This window comes from Eurytemora carolleeae, unplaced genomic scaffold, assembly GCF_000591075.1.
Source record: "Eurytemora carolleeae unplaced genomic scaffold, Eaff_2.0 scaffold358, whole genome shotgun sequence".
NCBI lineage: Eukaryota > Metazoa > Arthropoda > Copepoda > Calanoida > Temoridae > Eurytemora > Eurytemora carolleeae.
In genome coordinates, this window is record NW_019396328.1 from 120,212 (window position 1) to 136,719 (window position 16,508).

At 33.9% G+C, this 16,508-nt stretch overlaps 1 protein-coding gene across 1 annotated transcript in view; it reads left to right on the forward strand.

Moving 5' to 3' along the window:
• LOC111701028 (scm-like with four MBT domains protein 2) overlaps positions 1–9,447 on the forward strand; it is an 11,747-nt gene extending 2,300 nt beyond the window's left edge. Inside the window, exons 7-16 of the mRNA XM_023472137.1 lie at positions 141–220; positions 2,636–2,737; positions 3,265–3,338; positions 3,480–3,580; positions 4,269–4,366; positions 5,407–5,491; positions 5,844–6,988; positions 7,447–7,549; positions 8,509–8,597; positions 9,206–9,447. Of these exons, the coding sequence (XP_023327905.1) occupies positions 141–220; positions 2,636–2,737; positions 3,265–3,338; positions 3,480–3,580; positions 4,269–4,366; positions 5,407–5,491; positions 5,844–6,988; positions 7,447–7,549; positions 8,509–8,597; positions 9,206–9,269 (1,941 nt within the window). The 3' untranslated portion in view covers positions 9,270–9,447. The remainder of the gene's footprint in view (positions 1–140; positions 221–2,635; positions 2,738–3,264; positions 3,339–3,479; positions 3,581–4,268; positions 4,367–5,406; positions 5,492–5,843; positions 6,989–7,446; positions 7,550–8,508; positions 8,598–9,205) is intronic.
• The last annotated feature ends 7,061 nt before the right edge of the window (positions 9,448–16,508 follow it).

Sequence of the window (16,508 nt, forward strand, 5' to 3'; positions counted from 1 at the left end):
TTTCCCCCCCCCCCCCCTTCTCCCTTTGAAATCATTTATTTTTCAAAAGTTTGGTTGGGTTTATATTAATACGATACTCTTGTTATTTCATCAATTTATTACTATGGTCGGATTGGATCATGGATTTGATATGATCGAAGTGTTATTTTCAGGTTCCTGAGAAGTTAAAGGAGAATGGATATCCTGAACCTGTTTGGAAACTTCTTAAAGCTTCTTTTAGGTAGCAGAAACATTATTATTTTATATCTAGTACAGTGAGTTAAATACAACTGTGGAATAGGAAGACAATATTTAAGCATTGTTATGTGTATTCGATGTTTTAGCACACTACACAATTTTGTTTTATGTTCACTCATCTATTTAAAATCATAACTTCAGTCCTAACAGTCATTTTCCAGTTTAAGGGTTTCACTACTGTAAAGATATGTAAGGATTACCATTTTTACACCATTCAAAAGGAGAGTTTTGAATTTCAATGCCTTACAAAATTATTTATAAATCATATTCGTTCTTTCTTGAATGAACCCTCACAAATATCAATATAGTATTAATTATATTTCATTAACATTTAAACATTATTTAGCAATAAAGAACAATTAAACTTATAGGAACAATTGCACTTAAAACATTTAGGACCAACTAAACATTTAATAACATTTTAACATTTAAAATCCATTGAACAAATAATGTCAGTTAAACCATTTTGTTGATCTAAGAACCTTAGGATTTGCTTGATCGAGGCATATTGGCCACGCCCCTATTCTCCACACTTATAGAACGCCCGGTTCTAATCTGAGACCTCATGTATTTTATCTGCAACAGATAACACGTAAGATCTTGTGCCCGCTGAGACAGGTCTTGTACAGATTGAAAGTCTGGTACAAGCATCTATCAATGTCAATATAGAATACTTATTATATCATATCTGTTCGGTTTCATAGTAGTAAACCTATCGTGTAAGAATTCCCATTATTACACGGTTCAGAAGGAACAATTTTAATATTGTAAATAAATATACATACTTCATTTTCAGACACATCTTCAGTTGAGAAAAATGCTTCAGTGCGGTATTCAATTTTGGCCGGCCTACTTTCTCATTTCTAACAAACTTCCCCTAAATTAAATTAAATACAGTATTCAAATATTGGTTGTACAATGTACATTCTATATAATAAAGGAAGACTTTCATATATATGCCGGATCCAGTGGGCTGAAATGTTTTTGTGGACACTCATGGGTGACAGGGGGGGGGGTGTTATATAACGTATAACATTCATCTTATAAAACAAACCTTAGGAGTAACACGCATTGTGAAAAAGAAAGTCCAAACGAATCTTTCTAAATCTGTATCATCATAGAGAGAAATATCTCTGTTCTCCTTAGTTTGATCTGAAACCCAGGATATGAACTGTTTGTAAATTATCTCTCGATCCCGTTCTGTCGCTTTGGCTAATCCACCCCCACTCTCTATCTTCTCCTCGTCTAAAACACTTAACGGCACATTTCTTGGCATGCTAGATCTGAATATAGTAATTATTGGAAATGACAATCTAGCTACAAACGTGCATTACAAAATAGAAACCAAAACTAACAAAACTAACTAAACAATGACACGACATGCAATATGTAACGTTAAATCAAATGAAAAATAAAATAAAAAAAAATAAAATAAAAGGACAGAGACAATCAAGAAAGAGGTTAAACTTAAATACGAAAACTTGTTCACAACGCTTTTTATTGTCAGTTCTTCCAACTTGAAATATTCATAATTCACCTGAAAAAAAAAAAAACAATTAGTTAAATTCAATAGGGTATGTGCTCATGAAACCTCACAATTATGATATAATATTAATCTTATGAGGAAAAAAATGTAATAATGGAATTCTTAAACTCGATGATGCGGCCTTCGTTAAAGAATGTATCAAGATTATTTCATCTCGTTTAAGAATTTCCATTATTACATTTTTTTCCTCATAAGATTATCATATTCCAGATCAATCTAAATATCAACAAAGAACAAAATATAAATAAATGATAAAGATGCTTTCATGGTGGTTCTATTGGCAATTTATATAATCAATGGAGTCCAAGCTCATTGTATAATATCTGAAATGGTAAACATTTCAGATATGATTCTCATACAAAGATTGGAACAATACATAATAAACAAATAATGCCAGCAGGATCACATCTGTGGTGGCATGGTTTCCTCTCAACACTGTTCCATAGTCCTTAACAAAAAATGCTTGACTATGAGCAATCTTAGCTCAACACATTTTTAACAATTAGGAACTGATGAACATTTAAGAACAATGAAACATCTGAGAACAATTGATCATTTAAGAGCAATCAAACATTTAAAAACAATTGAACATCCAAAAATAGTTGACAGTGATCATTTAGAAACAGTTGAACTCTTAGGATCCGTTGAACACTTAGGATCCGTTGAAACAATAGAACATTTTTGAAAATATTGTACATTAAGGAACAGTTGAAGACTTAGGAACAGTTTACCTTTTAAACAAGGAGTCGTTAAACAAACAAAAGCAGTTAAACACAACTGAACAATTCTCAAATGATCAAGAAAGAGATGTTTGGGAAATATTTTCGACAAAATAATTATTTTTGCCTGCAGGGATGGTCGTGTGATAAATGAGGATTGTATTAAACTTGAATCCAGGAGTCCTAGATCTCATTCATTCCTAGAGAAGATGCTTCTAGCAGTTATAGATCCTAGGAACCCTAGCTCAACCTTATCCACGTTCATATCTCTAAGATTTATATAACGAAAAATTCAGTTTTTTTCATTGAAAAAGTTGTATTTTTGTTTTTACTTCCATGGTATTTTCATTTTATTAAAGAATCCATCCTGTTGCTGTTTCAAGATCCTAGGAATAGTAGCTAAACCTTACATAATGATTATTTAACAAAAAAATTATGTCACGTGACAAACTTTGAAACATGGTTCCGCATTTTACATTATATTACTCACTATTTTTAATGAATAACGATTCACTTCCTTATGCTCTTTTGGTCAGATAGATGTAAGAAATCAGGACAGCTCAGGAAATACGTAATTTTTTAAACAGTAACAACAATTGTTGACATGGCTCGTACGATTATTATTTTGAAATTAATTAATCACAATTTCAATTTCAACTTTTTATAAAGCTGACCTTGTGCACATCAGAGCATTTTGTAACGAAACTTCATAGTCTACTTCTTTGAATTGTACACTGTAATAAGCTAGTGTGTACTGTGCAGAACCCGGAACCGGTTTCGAGTTGCAATTGTGGAGAAAGTGTTTGATCAGTTCTACTTCAGGATTTCATTATTAGGTGATCATGTTCTTTGGGAATTTTTTAATTGCATATCGCGTCCACAATCCCCCTCAGTTATTTGGTTTGCAACTAAAAATATGACGTGACGTGACGTGACGTGACGTGACGTGACGTGACTAACTGTTTGATTAAATGTAGAAGAGTCAAGTACCGGATTGATCTGTAGTTGTGAAACTGATGAGATAAGTTCTATTCCTTGGGCAATCAAACATGGATTGCTGGACAAGAAATCATTGCAGGTAACCGTTATCAGTAATCAAGCCGGTGTCGTTCATCTGTTCATCCCCCATGCGACAGTTCATCACATTTAACCAGTTCAACTCAATGTTAGACATCAAAAGTAATGTTATGAAACTTGCCAATTTTTATTAATATATTTTGATTAAAAAAAAATACATTATGAATTATAAATGTCTCGAATAACATGTTATTCATAATTTGAAAGGAAGAGAACATTTGAGAGGAAATAACTTTTTTGCTTCTTCGGCCTTTAATAATACATTTTAGAATTAAAAACATAAAAACACATTTACTTGGCTAATTTTCTATTTTTACCACTGCGATGGGGGATGAGATGCAGCAAATGAGTTGAATTGATGCTGAACACCAGAGTTAAGGGGAGTGGATATATTGTAGTTAGTCTTATGTATTTCCTATAAAGGAAATGTATTCCCTTGAAAAGAAAAGTCCTGTCTCCCTCCCGTGTTAGGAAAAGTCCACTCATGCTGGGAAACATCCACATTCTTTACTCTCTTGAATAGAAACGGCCACACTCATCTCATGCAAAAAAGTGGAAGAAAATGCCATACTCTCTTTTAATAATAAGTTTACCCTCCTCATTTCAAATAAAATTTTCGTTTCGTTGTCCTTTGTCTTTTATAATTGATATTGTAATCCTAAAATAAATGTTGTATTAATGATTATCAGGATATGCCGTGTAGTCCACAGAGTAAGATTGCTCCTAAACCATTGTTTCATAATAAGCCAGAAACTACAGGGTCTGCTAGCTTTAAAGTCGGGGACAGGTTAGATTTATATTTAGTGCTAATACGGAAATACGGAAGCCAGTCAAGAATTAATTAGAAGTGTCAATAATAATTGATTTATTTGATTGGAATTATTTATATTTCCTTCAAACTGTTGTTACTTAATTGCTTGGTTGATTGATTGCGCAATTGATTGACTAGTGTTTGGTTTGTCTGGTTGCTTGGTTGATAGAATGATTGGCTGGTTGGTTGGTTGCTTAGTTGATAAGTTTCGTAATTGATTGGCTGCTTAGTGATTGTTGAATGCTTGTTTTGTTGGATGATATTTTGACTGTCTGTTTAATTTGTTAGCTAGTTAGTTGAATGCCTGTTTGCTTGGTTGGTTGGTAGGGGCTCAGTTTCATTTGCCATTATATTTTTGCCATAATTACATTTGCCATAATACATTTGCCATAAGTAACACTTGCCATAAGTCACACTTGCCATAAGTTACACTTACCATAATGGTTACACTTGCCATAATTACACTTGCTATAATTACTCTTGCCATAATTCAAATCAAATTTGGTTTGAATTAATTCATGAGCTATCAGGTTTAGGTACTCTTCTATGGGAAGAGTATTATACTGTAGGACAATGTTAGCAATCATCTCATAGTGACTCTTCATCAAGCTCTTTCTTTCAGCTCTAGAAAATATGGAGCTGAATCTGTTTTAAAACAATGAGAAAACTAAAGTTGGTAATTTTCATTGGAAGATTTCCCCCATTTACAATAAAAAAGACTGATTTACATCTTTTTAAAATTAGAAAATTATGACAAAAGTAATTATAGCAAGTGTAACTATGGTAAGTGTAACCATTATGGCAAGTGTAACTTATGGCAAGTGTGAATTATGTCAAGTGTAACTTATGGCAAGTGTTACTTATGGCAAAAGTATTATGTCAAGTGTAATTATGGCAAAAATATTATGGCAAATGAAACTGAGCCGTTGGTAGGTTGGTTGGTTGGTTTGTTAATTGGTTTGTTAATTGGTTAATTGGTTAATTCGTTGATACATTTTATTTAACCTGTTTTCTAGGTTTGAGTATTTATCTAACCCTGAGAGTCTTACATTCCATCTTGGTGTTGTTCTCAGTGTTATCGAACACATTCTCCGTATTCAGGTTCATAAAACTAAACTTTGTAATATTCAGCAATTAGGACAAAAAAAAATTATCTCTTTTTGCCAAATATATCTCGTTAAAAAACTTTTATCATTAATTTATCAGAAGTCAGAACTTTTCTGTTAATCTCGGGTACAAGCATTGATCTTAGTCTTATGCAGACATAAGGATTAATTGAATTCCTCTTCAGATATCCTGTGGTGGTCACACACTATAGAAAAAACATTTTATCTCAAATACCATCAAGGGATATCGAGATCATGCGTTAAAGATTAATTATACTCCGACCTCTGATATTTTAAAATTTCATGATCACATGGCCTTGGTTCTTCAATAAAGCTTTGTTTTCTAGGTTCTGGATGGTTCTGGAACCCCTAATATATTGGTGAGTCAACGAAACCTAAATATGTTTCCTGTAGGTTGGTGTCAAACCAACAATATTGAGCTTACTCCTCCTCCTCTTATACCTCCTCCTTCTCCTGCGCTACCTCCGAGTATACCGGAGATACCAGAGGAATCTAGTCTGCCAATTCTCCCAGCAAACCAAGATCTGTCTTCCGAACCCTCCGCCAAACCTTCCTTATCTGGGTTCTGGTGTCCGCCCATCTACTTCAATCATCTCTGCTACTCCGCCTCGTTTATACGGCGCCCCCGGCTTGAAGCCCTGCCTCGATTTATTGGACCAGGTCCTGTCCGCCTGGTTATGAGAGAGGTCATTTCTCGGCTCATAGCCTCGTCCTTTAAGTCTGGATCTATTCTGAAGAAACTAGAGGTTGGCGAGGTGAGGAGGCCGGACTACTGGTCGGAGAGAATGAAGGGGAAGAGTCGTGTACTCCTACTCCAGGGGGAGGTGGAGGTGCCAAGCAAGGCGGAGCAGGTTCCAGGATTCTGTAGAGAAATCTGCCAGAAGTTGGAATGTTGTCCCTACCTCTTTGGTCCGGTAAATGTTGGCGGCGAATGTCCCTCCGCATGTCAGAGTCGACCAAAGCATGAGTTTCAAATGGATCGGTCAAGAGGTTCTAAACGGCGGAAAGGGAAGAGGAAGTGGAAAAGAGCGGGGGAAGCGGATACTAATGGAACTGAAGAGAATAGAGATGAGTCTAGCAGTGATGATACGTCTGCCACCCCATCATACGCCACTACACGCGAACCAAGCCGCGAAACTTCCCCAGACAGGGACGCCTTGACACCACTGAAACGTCAACGGTTCTGCGACGAGAACGGAACCTCCCTCCAGCTCAAGGTTAAACCAACCCTCCGGGAGATGGAAGAGATGGAGGAATTTATTGAAGAATCTCTCAGAGAATCCTCTCCTCAGCCCCTTCGGGCTCCGTCACCTAAACTACTCCGTTCCAGAACGTCTGGTGGAGGACAGTCTGCAACGGAGCCGGAGCCGCTGTCCAACCTTGAACTTGAGGCAGCTTTTGCATTTGCTGATTTACCTATACCGCCGCCATTAATGGCTGAACCTCCGCCCGTAGCTAAGATAACATTAAGGTAAAACTAAAACATATTATACCATACTATACTTGAGACCCACAAGCTATCGAGTTTAAATAAAGCTGAGTCCGCAATTGAAATGTTTCGGCCAAATTCCTTATACCCTGGTTTAAGACTCAATTTTAGACCTAATTTATAAATAACAGGGTGTCTCACGCAAATTCCAACCATGAAAGTCCGCAAAATACAATATTGCAACTTAAATCCGAAAGCTCGATTCTTAATTTAGTCTCAATGACAGATTAGGCCTGTCACTTGTTTTCCCGAATTTTGGAAATCGCGGGCTTTGTAAAATTTTGATTTTATGGCAAGTCCAGTTAAAATTAAAAACACCGCAAATACATCCAATAATGCTATATGTCGTTTTCCTTTTCCACGGTTTTAATGTTCCCGTTGTAAATATAAATTTAAATCCAAAATCAGCATTTAACCAAAATATTGTCATGTTTGTTAAGTTCGAACCCTGTACAGTGGACTCCAAGAGATGTTCAGGAGTTTATCTCTAGTCAAAGAGAAGTTGAGATTGCTGCTCTAGCTTCTGTTATGAAACAGGAACAGGTAAACCAGTGCTTGGGATGCGGATCATTTTAGCTTCCTGGATCCAAGGGGCAAATTATCATAAAAACTGCATAATATAAGTTGTTCTCAAACCCCAGATCTGAAATGTTGTAATCACAGATATAAATAAAGATGTCCTTATCTCTGAAGGGTTCAACAAGTGTCTTATGCAGAATTTTTGTGACCGGGCAAATTTTGAATAATAATTTGTACGGGCATGGTCTAGCCTACTTGTATACTGTATAGTGTATACCACACTTTTAGACATTTTTGTAACAATAAATGTACACATAAAACTATGGAACAGTAAAAATAGTAGATTTTAGATATCAAATTGAACATTTAACATATAAACTGTTCCGTTTACCTAAACTCATTTAACTTAAATAGATTTGCAAGGTACTGGCTAAAAACTTAACTTTACGTTTTAAGTATTAGTTTTTTAATATTAACAACATTAAAAATATCGAATGCACAGAAGGTTGCATGCTATACTGTCTTCCTACTAATCCAACGTATTTAGAGAAATTGTGAACTAACTTTTTGTGAGCACCAGCCATCGAAAAAAAAGAAATCTAACATTTTTTTGGCTTATCTCATTTTTTGCCTCAAAACATTTTTTTGTTGTCCATAGACTTATTTACGTTATTGTGGTTTCACCTCGACAACCCCCGTTCTCGTCGGTCACTCCCTTTAAATTAAATAAAAAAATTACAAAGATATCATTTAGAAAAATTTCTACTAAAAACTATGTTCTTAAAAATCTTAATTATATAAAATGTTCTTAATTTATATCGTAATTTTTGGCAAAGTTATTTAGAAAAATCTTAAATTTAAGAACAGTGTTCTGATTTTTTTTTTGGGGGGGGGGGAATTAGAGTTATTAATTGGTTTACAAAACAAAATATGAATGAAGTCCACATTATTCACCAATTTGAAGCTAACCGATGATATTTTAGATTGATGGGATGGCATTTCTTCTTTTAAATCTTCCCACGATATTAGATCATTGGAGAGTACAGTTTAATACAGCATATTTACTCTGCAGGTAATCTTCTTATTAATCCTGATCCGGGATCTCTGGTTTTGTGTGCGTGTGTGTTTGGGGGGGGGGGGGTTCTGTATGTTTTTGTTATTCAATGTAAATAAATTTCTAGTTCCAACTAAACAAGTGAATAAAATGGCATGGGTTCGTTTGAATTAGATACTATATATACAGGGTGTCCCACGAAACATGCAGTTGGTAAAAAGGGTTAAAACGTCTTCTTCCATAATTTGTTTTAAGTTGTTTGATGCCAAAGAGAATAAAAAAAAAATATTATATGGTAGTCATATTTAAGTAAAATTGATTTGAGTACAAGAATTGTTAACGAATTAAACAGCAAAAAATCTTCAATATGTAATTCAGTGTATGAAAGAAGACATTCAGAACTATTCACTAACTGTCATGTTTCGTGGACACTCTGTATAGTGTATAGTTAATAATGTACATAATTTTGAAAGAAAGAAAAAATTGAGCTTAAAATAGTAAAGCCTTGAAGAAAAAAAATTGGTCTTTTTGTTACTAAAAGTCATGAAATTTTGATATATTTTTTGTTAAACAGTTAAATTTTTCATGAGAATATCGCCATTTTAAATATTTAAATATGGTTTTAGATTAGTGGAGTCAGTGAAGCTAGCATTTTATGTACAATATGCTCATACAGGGATTGGACGCTAATCCACTAACTGTACATTATCTGTAAATTTTAAACTGTACAATTTAGCTGTACAGTGTACTCTTAACATTTATGTGTATATTGTTTGGATTAAGTCTTTGAAAGAGAGATACAAATCACTTTTTTGATTTTTCAACTAAATTTTTAGTTATCAAATTTTAACTAAATTTTTAGTTATCAAATTTTATTATTTAACGATATATAATATATATATATATATTCCTATCAATTTTCATTTTATTCGAGGATTTAAAAATTCCTATTTTTTAATTAAATCTTAAATTAAATGTGCTTAGAACGTTAAGAAAGACCTGATAATTTTGTTCATGTATTTTAATATTGTTGTGAAATTTTGTGATCGTTTCGTTTAATAAAATAAATTTTTGCATTGTTCAATTCAATTGATTGATAATTTTTTGTTGTTTAACTGTAATAAAATTTTCCTCAAACAGATGATTATTATATAATTTAAAATTGGTTCGAAGTATTTTTTGGACAAACTGTCATGGCGGCATTATACCTAAGATATTGCCGCCACATTGCAATTAAATTTCAGTTAACTGACTCCTGTGATTTTAGTTCTATTCAATTAATTGCCTTTTAAACAAAATAAAACTATATAATAAACAGTCACAGTGATGATGTTATGGAAACTGATCTAAAGGGTATCAGAACCCAACTCATATTATCTTATCTAGTCTATTTTAAGATTTGACACAAACTTAGGTCAGTTCCCTGTGAGGGAGGGAACCCCCGGACGCCATGAGCCTCCGCTATGCAGACACGAGCCTCCCAGAGTTGCTAGGCAGACCAAGCCTCCGCTTTGCAGAAATGAGCATGCGCAACACATCAAAATGTGCCTGTGTAATACAGGAGGTTTTTTTAAACTTGTGAATTAAGTTTAAAAATAAAAGATTTTTTTGAAATTTTTAGACATAGTGGCATGAGAGGCTTCTCAAAGATGAGAAGTATTTATTAATTATCATAAATAGTGCCTAATTATGACTAATAAAGTGGTATCTAAAACAAGGAAAATATTTACAAAAAAATTTGAATTGAATTTCATTTCATCCTTTATAATCTTTGATTTTAGCGATACCTTTTTTTGAAGTTCAAATTAAATTTAAAAATTTGTATTTATTATTTAAATCCTAACATTTTTCAAAAACAGGTATTGTTTAAATCAAAGATTACAACAAAACAAACCAAGTTTACTCCAGAAATATTTCTCCAAATATCTTCCTTTCTGCGTAAGAAATGTTTAAAGTTCTAATATAAATCTTATACACCACTTTATGAGTCCATATATGTTTCTAATCATAAATAAATGAACAACTCTAATCTTCAGTAAAATTCTTATGACGCTACGTCAAAAAAAAATTGTTAAAAGTTTTCATCACTCATGAAAATTGAAAAAAAGCTGTGCTGTATGGTGGAGGCACGGTCTGCATTGCGTAGGCTTTGTCTGCATAGTGGAGGCTCGGTCTGCATAGCGAATCTGGGAGGCTCGATGTCTGCATAGCAGAGGCTCATGGCGTCCTGGGGTTTCCTCACTATTCCTGTACAGTTACCTGCACAGTGCACACAGTAGGGTGACCCAAACTTTTGTAAATTTTGTCTTTTTTTCTGAATTTAAACATGTTTAGTGCACAGTGATACAGTGAGTCTTAATAAGCATGGAAATTGGGCGATTTTGATGAACCAATACAGGGGGAGTAATGTTAGTTGGTTGACCTCTTTAAAAAATTCTTTGTGTGTGTGGTGGCTGCATTTCTTCTTAACAATACGTTTTCTTACACAAAGTTATTAGACGATGGGGGAGGGACTTTTCTTTACAATATGTCTTACTCTTCTTCCACAGAGTTATTAGACGATTGGGGGGGGGGGGGTCATTTCTTCTTTACAATACATTTTCTTCCACAAAGTTATTAGACGATTGTTTAGATAATACGGGCAACGCCGGGCGATTAAAATTTGTAATAAAAATCTGTCTTATGTTTTGTTAATATTTTGTAATGCTTAAAAGGGCAGTCGCGGTACCCTAAAAGCTTTAAAAGCTTATTAATTTCAAATCTGGGTTTTCTTTGCACTAAAATCTCCTTAGTTTTCTTACTTAATTAGCAAACATTTTGTAATTATATACTCGAACATAAAATAAATATATATTTCGAGCAAAGTGCATTTCCACGATTATACATTTGATGTGCATAATTATAATAAAATGAAAGTTTACTTCATTCAATGACATGATTCAAATTGGACAGCTACAAGTTGTCATGTGTAGAAGCAATGATTGCACAAAATGCATATTTTAAAATTTTTTATGAAAAAGTTTCTTTTGTCCCCTTATGACTTTAAAGTCCGATTGAAAAGAGGTAGAAGATATAAAAATGAATATGTGCGCATACTTAATAATATTCAAATAGGGTATATTTTTTGCGGTAACTTTTGAAAGGTAAATATTAGGGTTCTCAAGTTTTAAGTATTATACTAAATAATAATCAGGCATATCGTATCAAAGTTTGAAAACCCTAGGTCAACTGCCTTGCTTCCTGACTCCAAATTAGTTAAATTTTAAACTAAAGCATCCGTCATATTGGTAGCAGTCCTGATGCTTCTGGTAGCAGTCCTGAAGCTTCTGGTAGCAGTCCTGAAGCATCGTCTCAGTTTTGAAGCTTCTGGTAGGCGTCCTGGTGCGTCTGGTAGCAGTGCTGAAGCTTCTGGTAGCAGTCCTCAATCTGTTGGTTGCAGGAAGTACTGGTGCGTCTGGTTGTGTCCTTCAGAGTTTCTGCTATCAGAGCAGCCCTGAAGCTTCTGGTATCAGTACTGAAACTTCTGGTAGCAGTCCTCAAACTGTTGGTTGTAGAAGTACTGCTCCGTCTGGTTGTGTACTTAAGAGTTTCTGCTAGCAGAGCAGTCCTGAAGCTTCTGGTAGCAGTACTGAAACTTCTGTTAGCAGCCCTGAAGCTTCTGGTATTAGTACTGATTCTCCTAGTAGCATTTTTGAAGCTTCTGATGGCTGTTCTGCTGATGCTTCCTAATCCTGTTCTACATTTAGATCTATTGGTGAGCTTCTGAAGATCAAAAGAAACCTTGATTTGTTAGAACTACGAAATTTTGATCTCCATCATATTTAAAACTTTCAAGGGTTATTTCATAAAGTTGCGAACATATGGAATAGAAAATTTAAGAACTTAGTTCGTTTGTTAGATTTAAAAAGTGTTTTGACATTGTTTTTGTTAACATTATTATTTCAAAATGGTATTGAATGTTTTGAATATTTCCTCTATAAACTTAAACTTAGATTTTAAGATCATTGATTTTTACTGCAGCAAACTATACATCTCTATTAATCCTTGCAATTTATCAACAAACTTATTTGATAATATTTTCAAAATCAAGGTTGTCTTAAATATTGTTTTTTAACATTTTTCTTGAATTCATAGTTTTTCTTTAGTTTTAGATTAAAGATATTTTTTATGTATATGTATTACTATTGTGACTTGCACAATTAGTATGATTGATGAACATGTTAAAATGTTGTAAATTATGAAGGAGCACTTTACTCTACTTCAGAGGAAAACAACCAACCAATGATCTGAACAAGCAAATGCTCTAAGATCGTTAAAAATACAATTACAAATTAAGCATTGGACAAAAGATAAAATTTATTATTGAAACGAATGGCTACATCAGAAAACATTGCATTAATACATGTTAAGCTATATGGCCTTGCTTCATTCTTTTCATTTAGAAAAGTCAGTTCGAGTTTGGAATGTGGATAGTACAGACTGTCCCAGTAAACATGGGAATTAAGAGACGAATTCGAAATTGTCCGTGTAAAGAATTGGCATCGCCAAACTAAATCAAAAAATAATTTACAAAGATGATACCAAAATGCCACTAAATTCCCATGTTTATTAAGACACCCTGTAGGACCTCCCTTTTTGAAAGCCTGATTGCAGATTCTTTAAAGTAACTTGTGCACTTCTGTTCCAAAATTAATTTGATGGCATTTGTCATCAAGGAAGGAAATGACGATAACCTCGACATCAGATCTGATATCAAGGTTAAGGATATTGTTGTGAATCTGACACGCTTCTCTTTCGATGAAATATCACTTGTCATTAGGTCTACAGTCCCCATTCACCCCGGACAAACCAGAGTAAGATGCATTCGGTTTTCGCTATTCTAAATCTAACGAGTTTGGTCAATAATTCAACAATCTTTAAAATTTTGGAGTTTTATACTTTTTCATTCAAAACGCAAATGCCCACAAAAAAAAGTATTCATAAAAAAGGCGAAATATTTATGTTTAAAAGATCAAATTAAAGTTCCAGATTTCTGATATAAGAACAGAACTGTTAAATCCACGTGCCTTAAAGGCTTTTTTCTTTCTTTTCTCTGCGACTGTAAACTAGTTTTTAAACTTGTTCTTAAACTTATTATTGACAATTCATTAATCTACATTGGAAAGACCTCATCCCCTTCTTTGTGGAGCTTAAAGTCGTCATCATCGTATCATCTTTCTTGAGTAACCCTGTACATTGTATTCTAATATTAAAGAATGTGAATCACATTGTTTTAGAATTTTTTTTCTGTTTTTATGTTCAGATATTTAGTGATTCCCATTCTATAAAAGTCTAGAGGAGCAACAAGATTTTTAAAAATTTCTTCGGTGTCATCAAACGATATGCACATGAGGGGAGGCGGGAAAATAGGTAAAATTTAGTATCTAGGACTTATTCCGCATTTATGAATTATAAAAAAAATCAAAAAGAGGGTTCAACATTTATCAATTTTCTCTGTTGCAAAATTAAACGCACTTAAATGTAGGACTAGGCACATTCAAACTTTTCTGAAACCGATAACTTTTCATGTAGCCCTTCGTTAAAGATATTTTTCGTTCTTAAGTTTCCGTTCGTTAACGATCTCAGTTTTATTAGCAACTTTAACGGAAGATATTTAATTAATCCTGAGCGGCGACAGCTGTTAATGATTTTTTAATGTCTTAAAATAGCGGGAAAATTTTCATACATATAAAGACATCAATATACATATAACTTATTTTTGATTTTCTGTAGGTTTCATGAGATTTTTGTTGAAAAATTAATGAAAGTCGCTGTTATATTGAACACACCTGTGTCAACCATTAACATTAGGACCCCCCCCCCTTCTATGTAATGTCGTCTTCAACTTAAATGCTCCTCTCGGAGACGAGAAACCAAACCAAACAATTTCAGCCCGCTTTTCTTCTTTGTTCTCCGATAACGGAGTATAAACGTTTATCAATTGTGAACCATTTCAAAGTTAAACAAGAATATTTCTATTTAAAGAATTAGTGACTTTCATCAACATTTAATTGTTAATATTTTCAGAAGCTTTAATGTATAAAAAACGTCTTCGGACTTTTCGACAGATAACCCCCAAATAGGCAAATAGATCGTAAGAATCTTTTCATTATAAATTTGTAAACCTGTAATAATTATTTATCATTATTCATTTCATTATTTTTTTTAGGAAATAAAGAGTTTTCTGCATTATCGATTTTGATTTGTGGGTTATACCTTGTCTATCTGTTCATCGTCAGAATCTTGTTCCTTAGCGACAACAACCTGTTCTTTCTTTTTAATAAACCGTTTTTTTTAAAGAATGGCTATAATCTTTATCCGTTCGTTAAAGATTTCAAAGGTTTTTGCTGTGGTCCTATTACCTCCTTATATATGGGAAAAAGTTAAAATCAGGTAAAAAATGACCCATACTAAAGACTTTAGAGATTAATACAGAACTATACTAAGGAATATATATTTCTTGAATGGGGACTACAAAGGGCTACATAGGGGACATGTAGTAGACTTTATTTAAAATAACAGAATTTTTAACGTCGGGGGGGGGGGCGACAAAAAACGTCCTCGCTTCGAGAGATAACTTCCCTCCCCCTCGCTTAAAATCCTGTATACTTGCCATGGTAGTAGGCCACTGGGTTTTTATCTTTATTGGTGGTCTTATATGTACATAACAATTAGGGATCTCTGTTGTTCATATAATAAATTGTACATTTTATCGTGTACAGTTTTCAGATTTAGAGAGAGAGTCTGGCAGGCCGAGCCAGAACCATCCTGAGCCCAAAATTTAAAAGAGTATCGTTGAACGAAACTCCTGAGTTTCCTTTTTGGGGTCTTAACATTTGTGTAGATTTTGATTTGAGAGATTAGAAAAAAATGGAGAATATAAACAAACTGAAAAAAATAATATTTCAATTCAAAAATCTTTAAGTTTTTCACAAAACTGCCTGACCCCATTCGTGAAACCCGGGTTTTAAAACTGGTTTTCATAACGCTATATTGTCTTAAGTTTTGGGCTCTGGAGGCGAGGGCCAGGAGGATTCTGTGCCCCTTACTTAGCAGTTATAAACCGTACAAACGTCTTATAGGTCTCAAATGATTTCTAAAAAATATCTTTACAATCCTGCACTCTCAGCTTAACTATCATGCCTAGCCAGACACTCGACCTTTAAATAGATTAATAAATCCCTAAAATAAGTATTTCTACAGAATTCCAGCGCACAGTGGGACCCATAAGACTGTGGAACATGGAGCATGACTATCATGAGTTTAAATAGTCGGATGAAAATGAAACACAGCAATTGTGCAGTGTACACAGATCAGTATCATCAAATAAGTTTTTTTTAAATGATGCTGGGAAAAATGGCAGCCTTGCCAGTTACAAATCCTCCTTTAAAGTTTAATTCAAAACTTAGATCTTTTTTTCACTTGTGGGGTAAAATCTAATAGTTTGAAATCGTCTCAGAAAAACTTGTCCAAAGTGTCCAAAAAAACATAGGAACTAAGAGACAAGTTGAGCTGCCTTCTTTAAATGATAATTGTTTTGGCTGGGACCTAACTAAAATTGCGTTTACGAAATATTTCCGTGTGATACAAAGAATTGAAGTCGTCACATAATTCCTGTGTTTATTGGGACACCCTGTACTCTTTCTAGAATTTTGGAGCACACTGTAGGTTAAAGCTATTTAATTTTTTAAGGGTTAGGGTTAGATCCATTAAGGACATCCCTCGGGACCCACTTGATAACTTAAATAATGTAGAAATACTGATGTTTTAACCCCTTTTTGATTTATGACAGAAAAATATAAAGAATTCTTTTCTTTTTCTATAATGCTAGATTTGTCTAAAATTTCGTTTTTCAACCCCCCCCCCCCCCCCCCCCAACAAGTGGAGGAA